General features: G+C 38.4%; 1 protein-coding gene across 1 annotated transcript in view; it reads right to left on the reverse strand.

The window, feature by feature from the left end:
• Positions 1 to 15,387, reverse strand: part of OXCT1 (3-oxoacid CoA-transferase 1) — a 102,215-nt gene that overhangs the window by 61,565 nt on the left and 25,263 nt on the right. The window contains exons 4-7 of the mRNA XM_009274551.1: positions 11,859 to 11,994; positions 9,310 to 9,459; positions 7,518 to 7,624; positions 2,478 to 2,538 (exon numbers count right to left, since the gene is read on the reverse strand). Of these exons, the coding sequence (XP_009272826.1) occupies positions 2,478 to 2,538; positions 7,518 to 7,624; positions 9,310 to 9,459; positions 11,859 to 11,994 (454 nt within the window). The remainder of the gene's footprint in view (positions 1 to 2,477; positions 2,539 to 7,517; positions 7,625 to 9,309; positions 9,460 to 11,858; positions 11,995 to 15,387) is intronic.

A 15,387-nucleotide genomic window follows, 5' to 3' on the forward strand; every position in this document is an offset into this window, starting at 1 on the left:
GGCATCGGTCGGCGGGTGGTGAGCAATTGCACTGTGCATCACTTGCTTTGCGTATTATTATTATTATTATTATTATTATACTGCTATTATTATTTTATTTCAATTATTAAACTATTTTTATCTCAACCCACGAGTTTTTCTCACTTGTGCTCTTCCAATTCTCTCCCCCATCCCACCAGGTGGGGGGGGAGTGAGCGAGCGGCTGCGTGGTGCTTAGTTGCCGACTGAGGTTAAACCACGACATCAGAGTAGCTACGAGGAACAACTCTCTTTTCTGTGTATTTATAGCATTCATTTTAAAGGAAAAATTTCAGCAACTCAAAAATCAGAAACAGAGAGATATGCCTCTAATTTTTGCTAGTTACCTGCCTCAGCTTGGTGCTTCGTGCTAGACAAGCAGATGTTGGCAGCGTAAGTCTGGTTGCATAACAGATACAAAGCTCCACGTTCAAAATCAGGATGGGAGCACCAGACTGAGAAACTACAATCCTGCAAATCCCAATTAATCACTGAATGACTCTGTAGACAAGTCTGACCTCTAGCTAGTTTCACGGAAAGGAGCAGGGATGGCTTCCAATCTCTACTTCTAGGACTGTCTGCTTAAATTAAGCTAAACGGTCAGTGGGTGAAAAACAGAAACAGAGCTGGGAATGGATATCAGAATTCAGAAATCCCTGCTGCCAAGACAGTATCCAAATTACTACCCTACACAAACTTTTTTCTTCTCCCTGTAAGTGGGATTGAGAATGTCACCCTTCAGCCTTGAACAACATTAACTAAGGAGTCAGGCAAAACTCTTTTCAGTTGCCTCAGTTCCCTAGTGATTACCTCTAGACAGATGCAGGCTGACAATGCTCAGTACTGAGGATGTACTACATGCCATATTGACATATCTCCTCCCGATTCCCTGGGTTTGAACTCTAAAATCCAAACATGACTTTCTGAATTCCACTTTGGAAGAAAGACTCTTAAAAGTTAAGCCAATGAGGCATTGCATTTGGCTCAAAATATCTATTTGTCCTAAATCTCTGGTTATGCCTCTTCACCCATTAATTTGTCCATAAAAAACTAGAGTTGTAAAGTAATAATAATGTGCCATCTTGCAAAAAACTTGTCAGTTTTTAAATGGTATTTAAAATGCAACAAGACTTACGGTGGACACAGTTTACAGCAGATCTACGAAAGACTGTTAAGTGTAATTATAGCAGGAAGGATGTCACATAATTGCTGCTCACTGACAAGAAAATTCTACCCTATCACATGTAGATAGAAGAGCAGAAAGAGAGAATGAGATGGAATGTAGGTGGGAGGCTTTGATCTACTTAAATTCTCTAAACGCCAGACTGAACAGAGTATGAAGGGCAAGTGACTAGAAGGAAAGGAAATGATGAAAGATTCTTTATTTCATTTTTAAATGGAAAAATATTTTAAACCTTTCTTGAAAACCAACTGTGAAAATTCAGGTACTGTTGCTGAATTGTCACTGTAAGTCGTGTGACAAATTCTATGGTATTTTTTGCCATAGTTCTGTAAAACACAACGAAAACTTAAGTTCCCAAATGTATTATCCAGAGATGTTTATGCATTTTCCAGATAAGAATTTACAAAAAAAAAAAACCACCCCCAAACAAAAAAAACCCAAACCAAAACAAAAACCCTGAAGAAACACAAGCCTCTTCCATTTAGAATTTAGTAGAAATAGTCTACAAGAGTTTGTCTTGATCTTACTGTCAAAACCATATTTATCTTTTATTAGGCATATAAAAAAACTTACCAGAGAGTGATGAAAAAGCTAATAGAGCACTCTATCTTTTAGATATTGCTATGCCTTAGCAACTCTCCAGTCACCAATACATTTCCAGTGTAGGCTGCTCCATGTTTTTAAACATCATTTTAGACACCAAGGAAAAAGGACAAAAAGACTGGAAGAAACTTCTAGATCATCTAGTACATCCTCTTTCTCAAGGCATAACCAAATGTCTGTATCTCATTCTGGACTGATATTTATGTCATTTATTAAATTTTAGAGACTGCAACTGTGATAGCTGCATGATTTGCCCAATCTATGCTGTTATGTACTTATCCTTGTTATTAGGAAGTTTTGCATAAGGTCTTATGTGAATCTTCTCAAGCACAGCCTAAACCTACTGTTTCTTCTTTCATCTACATATTATTTTATTTAACAAATTTGAAGGCTGTTGCCGTGTTTCCCTTTCAAAGGCTGATCACAGTGAACATGAAGTCCTGGCCAGAATCAGATGAACAGTAATAAACTGAGGAACCATGGTGAACTAATCACGAAAACAAGGCATAGTGTTAGGAGTAGGCAATCCAAGGAGACAGGTTAGACCACTGTCCCTGGTATGAAATCCCCCAATGAGTCAAGAAAAGGAGAACTCTGTCCCCAGAATACAATGCAAAACAAAGGGGTTTATTGACTACAGGGGTATACGGCTTACTGTGTTTCAATTCCCTACCTCTACCACAGTTGTCTTGGCAGCTTTGCACATAGGTTGGTTGAAGTTTCTTGCAGTTTTCCTGTGAAAGAAAAGAAAATTAATAAATATTAAAAGCTGTAACAGTACAAGGAAAGACTTTTCAGAGATAAGCTATTACAAGTATCTCTGTAATATAAACATCACAAATCTTTTCACCAAGTAGCTAGACTAATAAAAAAATAGGAGGGAGGAAAAAGTATTATGGAGTTGTGCAAGATGAATATGAAATTAAATCATATTTTGCTACATTACGAAATATTAATTACAGCTCTTTTGACTTTTAATCAGCACAATGTTTAATTGAAATTGGGTATGCTACTGATATCTTCACTTATTAGATCCAAGAGCAGCAGCAAGCTGGGCTTTGTACAATCTACCTTCCCATTATCTCACTGCGCAAAGAAAGACATTAATCCCCACAGGGGGGCCAGCACAGGGCCTAACAACCTCTCAAGTCCCACATATGCCTTCATAATTCAGACTAGGACTTCGGATAGCACTTTGCACAGTAGTAAATTTAATCCAATTCTCTTGATTAAAAAAGCTGTGCCAGTTTTGGCACTCACTGCAAGACTCTGGCATTCATCCTAAGTATTCCCACGCAGTATTTCTGTAATAGGAAAAAGAACCTCTAGGGAACAAAAGTAACACGTGACATGTATAACCGTGCTGGGATCTGCACTGAGATCCTAGTAGGCACAGGGGAAAACAAGTGACCTGTGTCAGCCCCTCTCTGTATTTTTCAGAAGGCAAACAAAACTGTGTGGTATAATATTAAAGAAAAATAATGTATATTTTAGTGGGGTTCCACTGATAGCTTCTCAGCATTTTTCTCTTTTAAAAAGTAGAATTCTTGAAAATTTTTCATCAAAATGCATGAAACTAGGATTCAAAACAAGTCAAAACCTCCTTTCCCTCCATCCCCTTTCCACAGAAGCCTTTTTTCTGACCATCCTCATTTCCCAATGGCGCCTCCTGCTTTCTTCACCCTTTTGTGCAATGACCTTGCCTAGTGCTATAGCCGTGCTGAACTTTGGGATGCTGCTGCCACCTCGTGGCTCTGGAGGAGGTAGGGAATTGAAATGGCCAAATCTTGAGACTACCATGCAGTTTTAACAGGATTTCTACTGCAGCCATCTTCAGAATCAAAGCTATACCCAAAGACACGTATCTTGGGGAAATCCTGTTTTATTGGCAATACACAGCAGCTGCAAAGCCTCTAACAGAGCCTACAGAAGGGACAATATCTTTTGGCCTTGGGTCTCCTCTGTGGCTGTGTAAAAACAAAAGGACGTAAAAAGAGGAAACCATAAAAAAAAAAAAAAAAATTTAAATTTTACGACTTGAATTTATATTCTTCTCTTAGTGCATGAATACAATACTAGCTAGTAGCGATTTAGAGAAAACTACCCTAAACTAGGTAGAGTAGAAAATGAAAAGAAAAATACAGTTACAAAAGCTGAATTAAAATAGCAGGGGAATGGATACAGATGGGGGAAGGCAGACATGAAAACAAAGAATTCAGTATTTCATCCCAAGCGACTACTTTTCTGAGCCAAAGACTTTCTGAAGATCATAGTGGCTGGTCTGCCAGCAAAAGAAATAAATATATTATTTTCAGAAGGCAAAAACTATAAAATTATTTTTACATAGGGAAAAAAGTTACAAGAAAACATTTCAATGTCAAATTAAGAAGAGTTAATGGGCTTAATTCTGACCCTATTTATAAAAGCTTATGCAATTTAGAATGATCTTGGGTTAGTAAAGTTGTTTCAGAAGTGGCTGGTCTGCCAGCAAAAGAAATAAATATATTATTTTCAGAAGGCAAAAACTATAAAATTATTTTTACATAGGGAAAAAAGTTACAAGAAAACATTTCAATGTCAAATTAAGAAGAGTTAATGGGCTTAATTCTGACCCTATTTATAAAAGCTTATGCAATTTAGAATGATCTTGGGTTAGTAAAGTTGTTTCAGAAGCAGAAGTCCTTTACAAGATCAAAGGTCTTATTTCTAAAGAACACATCATCCAGAAGGAAAAGAAACAGTAACACTAAACTTACTTTCCAACACAGATTAATGTTCAGGTTTTTGGAGTATGAAATCCAGAAACTAGCTAGCCAAGTTTGCCTTTTTATTTTAAGATAACTTTCTGGACATCTAGACTCAGTAATGTCTACAAAGTCCATTGTTCCAGCAATGGATTCCTAAGCTGACCCAAAGGCATGACAGCAGCTCTTCTCCCGAAGGCAAAAGATAGCAAACTAATTCATAGTAGACTAAACCAACGAACTACATCCACTATGTACCTAATGGTGCAGAGATGAAGGGACACCTCAGATATGAGCTGAATTTACGTATTGTGGAACCACTTCAAGCATGAAGAGATGACCTTACATGACTGTCTGTGACAGCAGGGGCCCTGACTCAGGTTATCCCTTCAATGTCTGTGTTCCTTTGTCAAGAGCGTACTTTCATTGGCACCAAACGACACCTCTGCTTGTAAAGTGGAAGTATGTTGGACTAGAGCAACTCCAAAACAGAATGGTACCAGATGAAAAGGGAGGGGAGCCAAAGGAGGTAGAATGTCCACAAAAGCAGTGGCACTCCCTGCTCTTGTCCCTAACGAGCAAAGCTCCAAGGGAGCTTAAGACCTGGAGACACTCTGTTCTGCTAAGTAGAACTAGTACCTGCATTGAACTAACAAAGCGAAATGCCCATATATGCATCCTTTCAGCTAGCACAGGGACAAGGTAGGATTATTTCATTATGTTTGAGAGAGTCTTGGATTATTTGTCTTAGTAATGGTGCTCTATACCTAAGAATTATTATCTACTGGGCCAGACACAGGTCTTGGTAAAAGCTGTGGTGCAAAATAGTCCACTCAGCATAAAGATGCCCAGAAGGAAAGCAGCCACAGCATGCTGTATGGAGCAAAAGAGCTAGGGGACATGAAGTACCATGTGGAAAACCCCATTTAAAAAATTGCTTTCTAAAGGAGCTGGTGCCATTCCGGATCCTCAGGAAAACAGTATAGCTTCATGTATGAGAACACACAAAAAAAACTCATGCTGGCCTGTGGTCCAAGTAAGTCTACCTAAAGTACATCCTTTAGATTTAAAAAAGCTCTTAACTTGAGGGTGATTAACAGTTTGGCAGACACTTACTCGATTCCTATTGGCTCCACAGATACCAGAGCCATGGGAAACACACTATAGATAGTACCACACTGCTGTGAAAGCGGTGGCAGATGTGAGTAAACACAGAGCCTATGTGTATTTAGGCATACCTCAACAAACAAAAACGGAAGTCACATAGTAAAAAAAGTATGGAAGGCTCCCACTGGCAGTGAGTACATACTCAGTATGTAGCACGATGTCAAAAATTCATTTTCCTTTTCATCCTGTAGATCACACAAATATTGCTGTTATATTCTAGTCTATTACAGTTTCCTCCTCTGTTGTCTCCCGCAGACTATGAGATGAGCGTTATTTTTCTGTTGTAGGCCACAAGGTAATCTGTGTCCAATCCAAAACCAGAATGGGTCACTGCTTATTATGACCAAATTCTTTTAAGCTAGCAATACTCTACATGGAATAAGACACTGGATAATGATGTTTCCATCTTTGATTAGTTACACTTGAAAGGAGTTGTTAAGATTTTTAGGTCTCCACTCCAGATGGAAGTAGTATCTGGTATCAACTGTATTGTGTGAATGTGGGAGACGTATGAAGACTTCTGAAAGGAACAGGAGGGAGAGGGAAAGGCATAAAGAGAGACCACAGGACATAAAGGAAGAGGGGGAAAAAGGAAGAACGCAACCAGTCTGTTTCTGCGGAGAATAAAAGAATTTTTCAGAGGTAAGTAAACATCAATAGCTAGATACACGGTAAAAGTGCAGACAGTAGAGGCTCAAGATCAAACGAAGACAAGCCCAAGGGGGAACACTGTTTCCTGTATTCCATGTCCCAGAGCCTAAGGAAAGCAGTCTAGCAGCCATCAAATTCACATGCACGCACACAAGAAAGTTCAGTTTTCAATCAGAAACCATCTTGTCTTGCCAGTGGGCAAGCCAGGATGTCAAGAGTTGGGTAAAATAAAAAATCCTTTCTTAATTAATTTTCAAGTATTTTAATTTAATATTATGTCTATAAGATATATAGATAAAAGCTTATGTAAATACATGTGTGTATATACATATATATGCAAAAAAAAGCATTACTTTATCGGTGTTATTTTATCCACATATTTTTCAGTTACTTTTTCAACTCCTTGTTTGTTTTAATACATACAAAGCCAGACTGCATCATTCAGCATCTTCTTGTGGTAAACTGCAACTGATTACCGTAACACTTACCTTTTCATCTGATAGCCATAAAACAAACAAATAAAAACCAGACATTAAACATAAGCAAACCTCTCCTGCTTCAGTTCAGGACAAACCAGAGCACAAATATAGCAATTCAAATAAATGATGTTATCACTAGTGCAATGCCTAAACTTTTCACTACAAAAGATGTTTAAATTCATATGATGCCTCTCCCTACACCACTGAGGTCAAATCAACTTTAAACACACTTTTCTAGGGACAGAATCAAGTCTTCCCATCACTGACTGGCCAGGAGACTGACTCAGCTCCCTTCTCTTCTGACATACATGAACCTGCACTTCTTGGGTCAGCCTTCAATTGCGCAAGGAAAAGGACCCAAACTAACATGAAAACTGAAATGAACAGAATGTCACTACATTTCTCCACAGTCATCATAATGACTTTGGTCTGCTATGTCTCATTTTTAACTACCAATGTTTTATTTCACAGCTATGTTTGAATTCTCAAAAGTCATTAGAAAAAGCAATTATATTTTGTTTTTTATAGCCGTATAATTTGACAGCAGGGAAAGGCAATATGAAAGAAAGTGGAATCAGTAAAACATTTTGCCATCACACAGGAGACAAGGATTGTCCTCTTTCATTATCTAAACCATTAAAGAATCTTTTCCCTCTGGTAAACAAGTCATACCTGAAAATGATGTTTCCTGCACGATCAGCCTTCCATGCCTTCACAAGAGCAAAATCTCCTGTAATCGACTTCTCCAGAATAAAGTGACGGCCATCAAATTCTCGCACCTAGAGAGGAAAGTACACTATTGAGATCTCCAAACAGACCTCCCATGTAATATTTATTTTATGGGGTTAATTTTACAGACTATTATATTTAGACTTCTTTTTGTAATACATAAAGTTTTAGCTGAAAAACTGTAGCTCAACTGTGTAATAACAGAGAAGCACGGAAAGGCTGTAAACCCCAGTTTTATCAGTGTCTCTGTTTAGTGAAACAGAATGAGAAGCAGATCCATACTCCTGCTGCTCCATCTACTGGAATTAGACATGCTTTTTCCTGCACATCTACCAGATAACCAAAAACTGAAGTCGCTAAAGCAGAACTGTTGAAAAAGTTCATAAACACTGCCCACAACCAGAAACCCCAAATCTAAAATGAAGTGGATTTGAGACAGAGTACTCAAATCACATCATCTGACAGGCTGAATTTTATTTGATTTTCTCTGCATTTGTGATCAATATTTGTAATGATGTGCCTGAAGGCAGAATATGTAACTGACAAACAGCTAGTATTTTAATCTTATATAAAAACATGAAACAGCATTTCTCTTAACAACGTAGAAGGTTAGAGTATACACAAATACTACTTGAGAGCTATTTAAAATTTCTGAGAGGGGGAGGAAGTATGATAAAAGTGTATCAGAAGTCAGTTTTTCGGTCCTGAAAAGGAGATCTGAGCTTTTATAAAATGACACTTGCATTCAAAACGGATTTGGAGAATGGATTTGATCAAATCATGCTAGTGATGTTATTAGCCCCCCAAAAGACTGAGGAGAGTAAGAGAGACTTTTCCACGAATGTTAAAAGTAGAAGAAAAATGTTATCAAAATTATAAGCTATTTAATAAACAAAACATTCCTTCAAATGGTAAAACATCATAATGACATATTCAGTAAGAAAACTAAGGAAAAAAAATATTAGGTTAATGATTAGATACTGAAAATAGCCATGTAGAAAAATACACAAAAACCATGGAGGGGGAAAAATTACTTTTACCCCAGAGACGTTCTTGAGGTAGAATTTAATGCCATTTGCAGCCTAATTGGAACATACAGCATTAGCCCCATCCACTTCTTCAAGCACCGTTATGGCACTGAGAAATCTCTTCCCTTCTCCAAATTATACATCCAAGTTCAATATGAAGCCCTTCTCACTTGGAAGCCACACTTTTTATTTCTTTGCAATTTCAAATACTCAGACTAAATTGCATTTCAACTGTTGGCCAATGCATTTCCTGAAAGTTTGTGTCAACTGAGCTCTTCCCTGTTTAACAGGAAAACATCCCACCTCTCCCACAGTATTTAGGGACCACCTGCCCCACTAATACGAGGTTGTTCTCAATCCGTACTGTGCACTGCAGTGACCTGGTACAAGATTTTGTTTGAATACACAGCGAACCTTGTCAGACAACTGTCAAGTGAAGAGTAACTCAGCAAGGCAGATTTACACTTGGAGCAGTTCTTGATGCTAAGTCACCCTAAAGCTGTAAAAACTTTTCTAACACATCACAGAGGACAGAAGTGAGCAGTGGCAGGAAAACTTATGTGTCTGGTACCACAACCATCCTGTTAATCCAATATACCAAGGTTAAACTTGGCCAGGAGGTGCTTAAACTACTGTTTATCTTGGAAATATGTAAGAAATTCAATTTTCAAAGCAGAAAGCTTCCTAATAACAAGTTGACATCTTACCTCTCTTGGCTGGCTAGCAATGGCAATGGTGCCATCTGTGTTGTATTTGATAGGCGCACCCCCTTCCTGCACCAGCGTCCCATAGCCGGTACTGGTGTAAAATGCTGGGATTCCTGCTCCTCCTGCTCTAATACGTTCAGCGAGCGTACCCTATGGGAAAACACATTTAAGAACTAGTCATTTGGGAACAACAGTCAAACTTTGATGGATGGCTTGCATGAACTTATTTTTATGTCCTGTCATTTGGAGCTTTTCCTTCTGAACTCAGCAGACCACCACATCTATTTCTTCCTCCCATTTTAGCTTTCCTTTGTGGGACATGGCAAGAAATGCTTCACACACGGCCATAAATTACTCAAGAGCACACCGTCACACAACTCCCTGTCAACTCCCAAGCCCCAGCACTTTGTTGTGCCTCCTCTCCTTCAGCTTGTTTCCCAATCCATTACTCTGAGAAGAGTACAGAGTTCTTTTTCTCTTTCCCACCTGGCTACATATGCTAGAAGGTTTTTCTTTTATAACAGTCCTACATATTTATGTTTCATTCTCCAACATCTTAAGAAAAACTTCATACCCCATTTCAAGTTGAAACAGCCACACATAGCAGATCAAGAAAGGAAGAGGGAGTCTGGTGATCTGGGTTACCTGTGCTAAGAATACCAAGAAGCTGACAGAACAGCATTTCTACTCTATTTGACCACCCCATCTGCACTCTGCTCTATGTTCAGCTGTACCACAGATATTAACAGCCCAAATTCCTCATCAGCCTTATTATGGACTTATGGCCAAAGACATGTCTGCCTGCTTTTCAGTAGTGCCCTTTTCAAATTTTTTTTTATATTTTTCTGGATTCAATGCAAGAAAAGACCATGATGGTCAATTATCTAGCTTGATGGCCTCCAAAACATAGGTTGCATTTTCCCCAGTTATCCTGCAAGAAACACAATGACTTTTGGTAGGTTTACAAAATGGTGGCAAGAGACAGATGTACCATGCAATGATACAAAGTCCTGTGTTCCAAGCAGCCTTAGCATTTCAAGATCGCACCATGACCTCTCCCTTACTGTGTAACAAGGACACAACAGTCCCCCATTTTGCCTAAAGTCATACCAAACTTGGAAGAGCATTTTCCAAAAGGCTATTTTATCTTGACACAAATATTTCAAATCCCCACATCTCCTAGCAAGTCATTAATTCACTGTACTGTCTACCATTGCACACTGTAGACCCAGTATTTTCATGCTGGATCTACATAGCTTGCCTGAGCAGTCCACAAAGCCAACTACATGCCTAAGGAGTTCAAGGTCTTCTAGATGAAAGCATTGAACATTAAGTAGGAAGAAGGAAAAAAAGAATTGTGAGGTGATAGAAAGGTGAGATTTGCGACTTTTGAAACATGAGTAGTGACAAGTGCCTGGTTATTTCCATGTCAGCTGACTGGGTATAAAAGGAGCTTTCCTGCCCATCTCTGGGATTCTAAGAGACATTCCCAAGAGATGGAGCCCAAGACTCTCTTCTCCGTAAAAACTTAAAGACTGTTGCTTTTCCCAGAGACTTAAAACAATACCTGTTTAAAGCCCAAAGGTTCCGTGTTCTGTGGCTTTGGAAATGCCACACACTAACATGCTGTAGGCTTTAAAGTTAGAGTACTAATTTCACAAAACTAGATCTCAATAGAATGTGACTGATACTCATGATTTTAGGATCTCATTGCATTCAGGCGATTTGAGTAGCTTGGCAGTGCTAAAATAGTTAAAACTATGGTGCTAAAAAGTAAAGCTGTAAATATTGGCTCATCACCTTTGGAAATGCCACACACTAACATGCTGTAGGCTTTAAAGTTAGAGTACTAATTTCACAAAACTAGATCTCAATAGAATGTGACTGATACTCATGATTTTAGGATCTCATTGCATTCAGGCGATTTGAGTAGCTTGGCAGTGCTAAAATAGTTAAAACTATGGTGCTAAAAAGTAAAGCTGTAAATATTGGCTCATAACACTGTGCAGAGATTAATTTCGTTAAGATTTAATGAACAAGCCCAGAAGAGTTATGTCTCACAATGAACTGAAACCTCCTAATTTGATTCCTACCCACTAGATGGCAGACACCGCACAGGCAACATCCCCAAAAGCACACACGAGCTGCCACCAGTACGGGAATTCAGCAACTCGCTGACTTTTTTTTCCCCTTATATGGGCCACAGTAGTAAGCATACTTCGTGTTTTTCCTACAATCTGGGAGGAACTACCAAAAATCAAATATTGTACAATAAAATATACATATATATGTATATACACACTTGAAATGAATATAATGTAACACGCCATAAAAGGAATGCACACAATTTGACCAGTCAGTTCTTAACAGACCAGTTGCAGCCTGCAGCCCATGATCCTAAGATGGCAAGTGCCATCTGTCTTTACTGGACATCTGCACACAGGCAAAATATTTGGATTGCAAAATAATTTTATAAGAGCACTTAAGCATTATCCTACTCAGTATTTTAGATGAAAAGAAATCACCAGTCTCCTACAGGCACTCCTTACCTGAGGTGTAAGCTCAACTTCAAGCTCGCCAGATAAATACTGGCGTTCAAATTCAGCGTTCTCTCCAACATATGATGACACCATGCGTTTTATCTGCTTAGTCTGAAGCAGAAGACCAAGTCCAAAATTGTCAACACTGTGTAGAAAAAGCCAGACAATACTCAGCATTTATAACAGAGTTTTGTTGTATTCAAAGCACTTGATAACTTTAATGACTTAACAAGATAGGACAAAGTTATGTCGCCCCACTTTAGACATAAGGAATTGGAGACAAAAATCAAATTCCAGCTTTTAGGAGGGAGAACATCAAAGCTACAATTAAAATTTAGGAGTCCAGTGCTCAGACCTCATCTCTTCCAAGGCTCTCAATACATCCAAAACTTCATTTTAAAGACATTTCACATGTAACAGGTACAAATACCAGCTTAATAAAGGATGTTATTTTACATATCTGCTCCTTTAGAAAGCCTTACTAATTAATAAAAAATCACACGTGGCACAACCTGGCTTTGAGTGAACAAAGACTTATTTTTTGTTTAAACTCTTGCCCCCCAGGAAAAAGGCAAGTGATTGCTTAGCAGCTCAAGAAGAAAGACATATTCATACTTATAGTGCTGGTTTGTATATAAGGTAGGAGAATATTTGTATTTAAATTTTCTTATTACAGTAAATAATTCACTTTCTTATTAAGAAATTGCCTACTCCAGCAAAAGACATTAACACTGCAGTCAGGATTTTCTTGTCTGTGTCATAATACCAGCTTAAACTGAATGCCAAAGGTAACATACAACATTTTTCTTGTGCCAGTGCTTCTGAATTCTGATACCCTGAAGACATTACTCTCTATTAGTCTTTAGTATTTTTGTGATGTTTGTCACCCTATATTGTGTACTGATGGGACAAGAACATACTTCAAGAGTTACTGTAACAAAAGGGCTCTCTAAAAAAAGCCATTTCAATTTGAAAAAACATGAGGTTCAAATATAAAAATGGAAATAAACAGAGATGATATTATAAAGGCATGTTTCTTTTACATTTCCAACACATTATGCAGGATATTGGCAGACTGGTACATGTGTGCGAAGCTCCTCTACATTTATGTTGGTTTCCGCAACTTATGAGTGGAGAACTCAGACCTTCCACTCCTGCTATGGGAAAGATGCCATGATCCAGAAGCACCTCACAAAAAGTGATGTATATTTGCCACTAGTTGTTTCAATTCACTATTACTTAATTATCCACACAATGGCTTGAGATTTCAGGATAAGAAATATTGAAAAATATTAAAAGAATCCTTTAAGAAACCAAACCCAGTATATCCAGCATGCTGTAATTAACATGCACAAGTGCTTACAATATATGCATCCTATTGAAAACACCACTCCTGAAGAAGAGCTCCAAAAGGTTGTCTGTATTTTCTAATTCTATTAATTGCTTTAATGAAATATATCCCTTTCCTATATAAATCTCCCCTTATTGGTATTCTTACACCACCATGTCTACAATACTGCTTCCTTCTTTAGATACTGTCAGAAATGAAGTCTCTTTCCACTAATGACCAGATCGAGAAAGTAATGCATGAGACTGCTTTCCCTGTAGTGTCCCTCCTTATACCTTACCCAAATTATCGGTAAGTAAGTATATCCCCTAACCCCGGCTTTATAAGCTATGGTGATGGGGACAAAAAGAATGTAAAGGAGACATATATAAGTACTGTAATACGAATCTATACTCCCCATACAAAAAATACTATCTTACTCAAAAAAGGGGAAAAAAACCAACTTAAAAATCAAGATACAATGCTGAGTGAGCTGAGAAGTATTTGTTTTGCACAATAAATCAGTGTAGATCAGAGGAAAGAACCTACTGAGCCACAAACAAACCTCACTTAAGGTACGTTAATACTCCATCACTCCAGGATCCATGTCAGACTTCCCAGCTGCAACCTCCTGGCATCCTTTCAAAAAGCCAGATTCAAAAAGTTTACTATTATACAGTATTCATTTTCAAATATTAAAGTGGTAATGATGAGCCCACTTTTACAACAGCACCACTATCCTCTTGCTTGCCAGTACCAACGTCCCATAGCACGTGCTGCAGTGCTGCATGTGAAGGGAGAGAGGCTGAGCAGAGCAGTACCAGCACCAGCTTCTCACCTCCTACTACAATACTCACAACAGCTGCATGGACAGATGTGCAGTCAGAAAGACTTTTCAAGTGCATGCATAATGAGGACTATATTAAAGTTAGGACTATTTTAAGAAGATAGCCCACTTCTATGCATACTCAGGCGTTTTGGAAACTGCATGATAGGAAGTGAAACAAGCTTCTCTGATCTGGTTCTCTGAATTTATTCTATGTTCTCTAGATATAAAGAACTTGACTTACTATAAAAGCTTTCTCCACTCCCCAACTCTGACCTATTAAAAGAAAATTAAAAATCTAACTCTGATGCAATGTTAAAAGTGTTGCAGTGCCAAAGCCTTGAGAATAAAATGTGCACTGCCTAGAAACAACCTATATTTCTAACTCCCCACAGGAAAAAAATCCAGCAGTTTGAAACTAAAAGAGCTGGAAATAGAGTAGAAAGAGGAGTCTTGTGGGCAAAGAAAGGGATTAAAAAAAAGAATAAAAATACAAATGCCAGAATTTCCTGTATAGGGTCACTCAAAGCAGGACAATCCCTCTCACAAGAAAACCATCAAACCCTGACCGCTCGTTATAAAAGGTAGTAAGCAAATGTAACAGACCAGGCAATACCTGAGAGCAGTTTAATGGGTTTGTATAACTGGAGTACTGTGTAGCAAAAGTACGAAAGTTAAACAAAATTGTGCAATGCACAAGAACCAGCAGGGGCAGCTTGAACTGCTTACAAACCAGAGTTTGCTACTTCTGTGTATCATTCAGGTGGTTAACACTGCTCTTACCATTGCAAAACTTGCAAGCCATCAAATAGAAACAGGCAGACATGAGACTTCTGCATGCAGACAACAAAATTCTGAGTGCATGTTCACATGAGAAGGGATGGCAACAGAGGGTCAACAGCAGATTTGTAATGGTTAAAGTTCTTCCTCATTTCACTAAGATCTATAATCCTTCCTCCTACAGTCTCAGAAGCTGGACATTGTCCTTAACAGGATTTTCCGTATCATCCTGCAGCATCCCATGCAGGATCCTATACGGATACACTTGATTCCCTCAGCTACTACAGGAAGGTATCTTCTCTCAAACAAAACTTTGCGGTTACAAAGTTGCCTATATAAATTCAATAGAAAATCACACAAAATCATTCTCTGTCACACTCATCCCAAGTTATTCCTCGTTTCTTAAGTCACTCTTTCTCCTCAACTCAGAGGCAGTCAACTTATTCAAAAATAAAACTGCAGTGAGGATCAGTCACTGCGCACACAGGTCATACAACCTTATTTCCCTAGCACAATGACAAGAGGAATTTTACCTTCAGAAAGTCATGCACCAAGATGAAATGAGAAAGGCAAAAGCCCAGCTAGAACGTAATCTGGCCGCTGTC

Source organism: Aptenodytes forsteri, unplaced genomic scaffold, assembly GCF_000699145.1.
Source record: "Aptenodytes forsteri isolate BGI_AS27 unplaced genomic scaffold, ASM69914v1 Scaffold176, whole genome shotgun sequence".
Lineage (NCBI taxonomy): Eukaryota > Metazoa > Chordata > Aves > Sphenisciformes > Spheniscidae > Aptenodytes > Aptenodytes forsteri.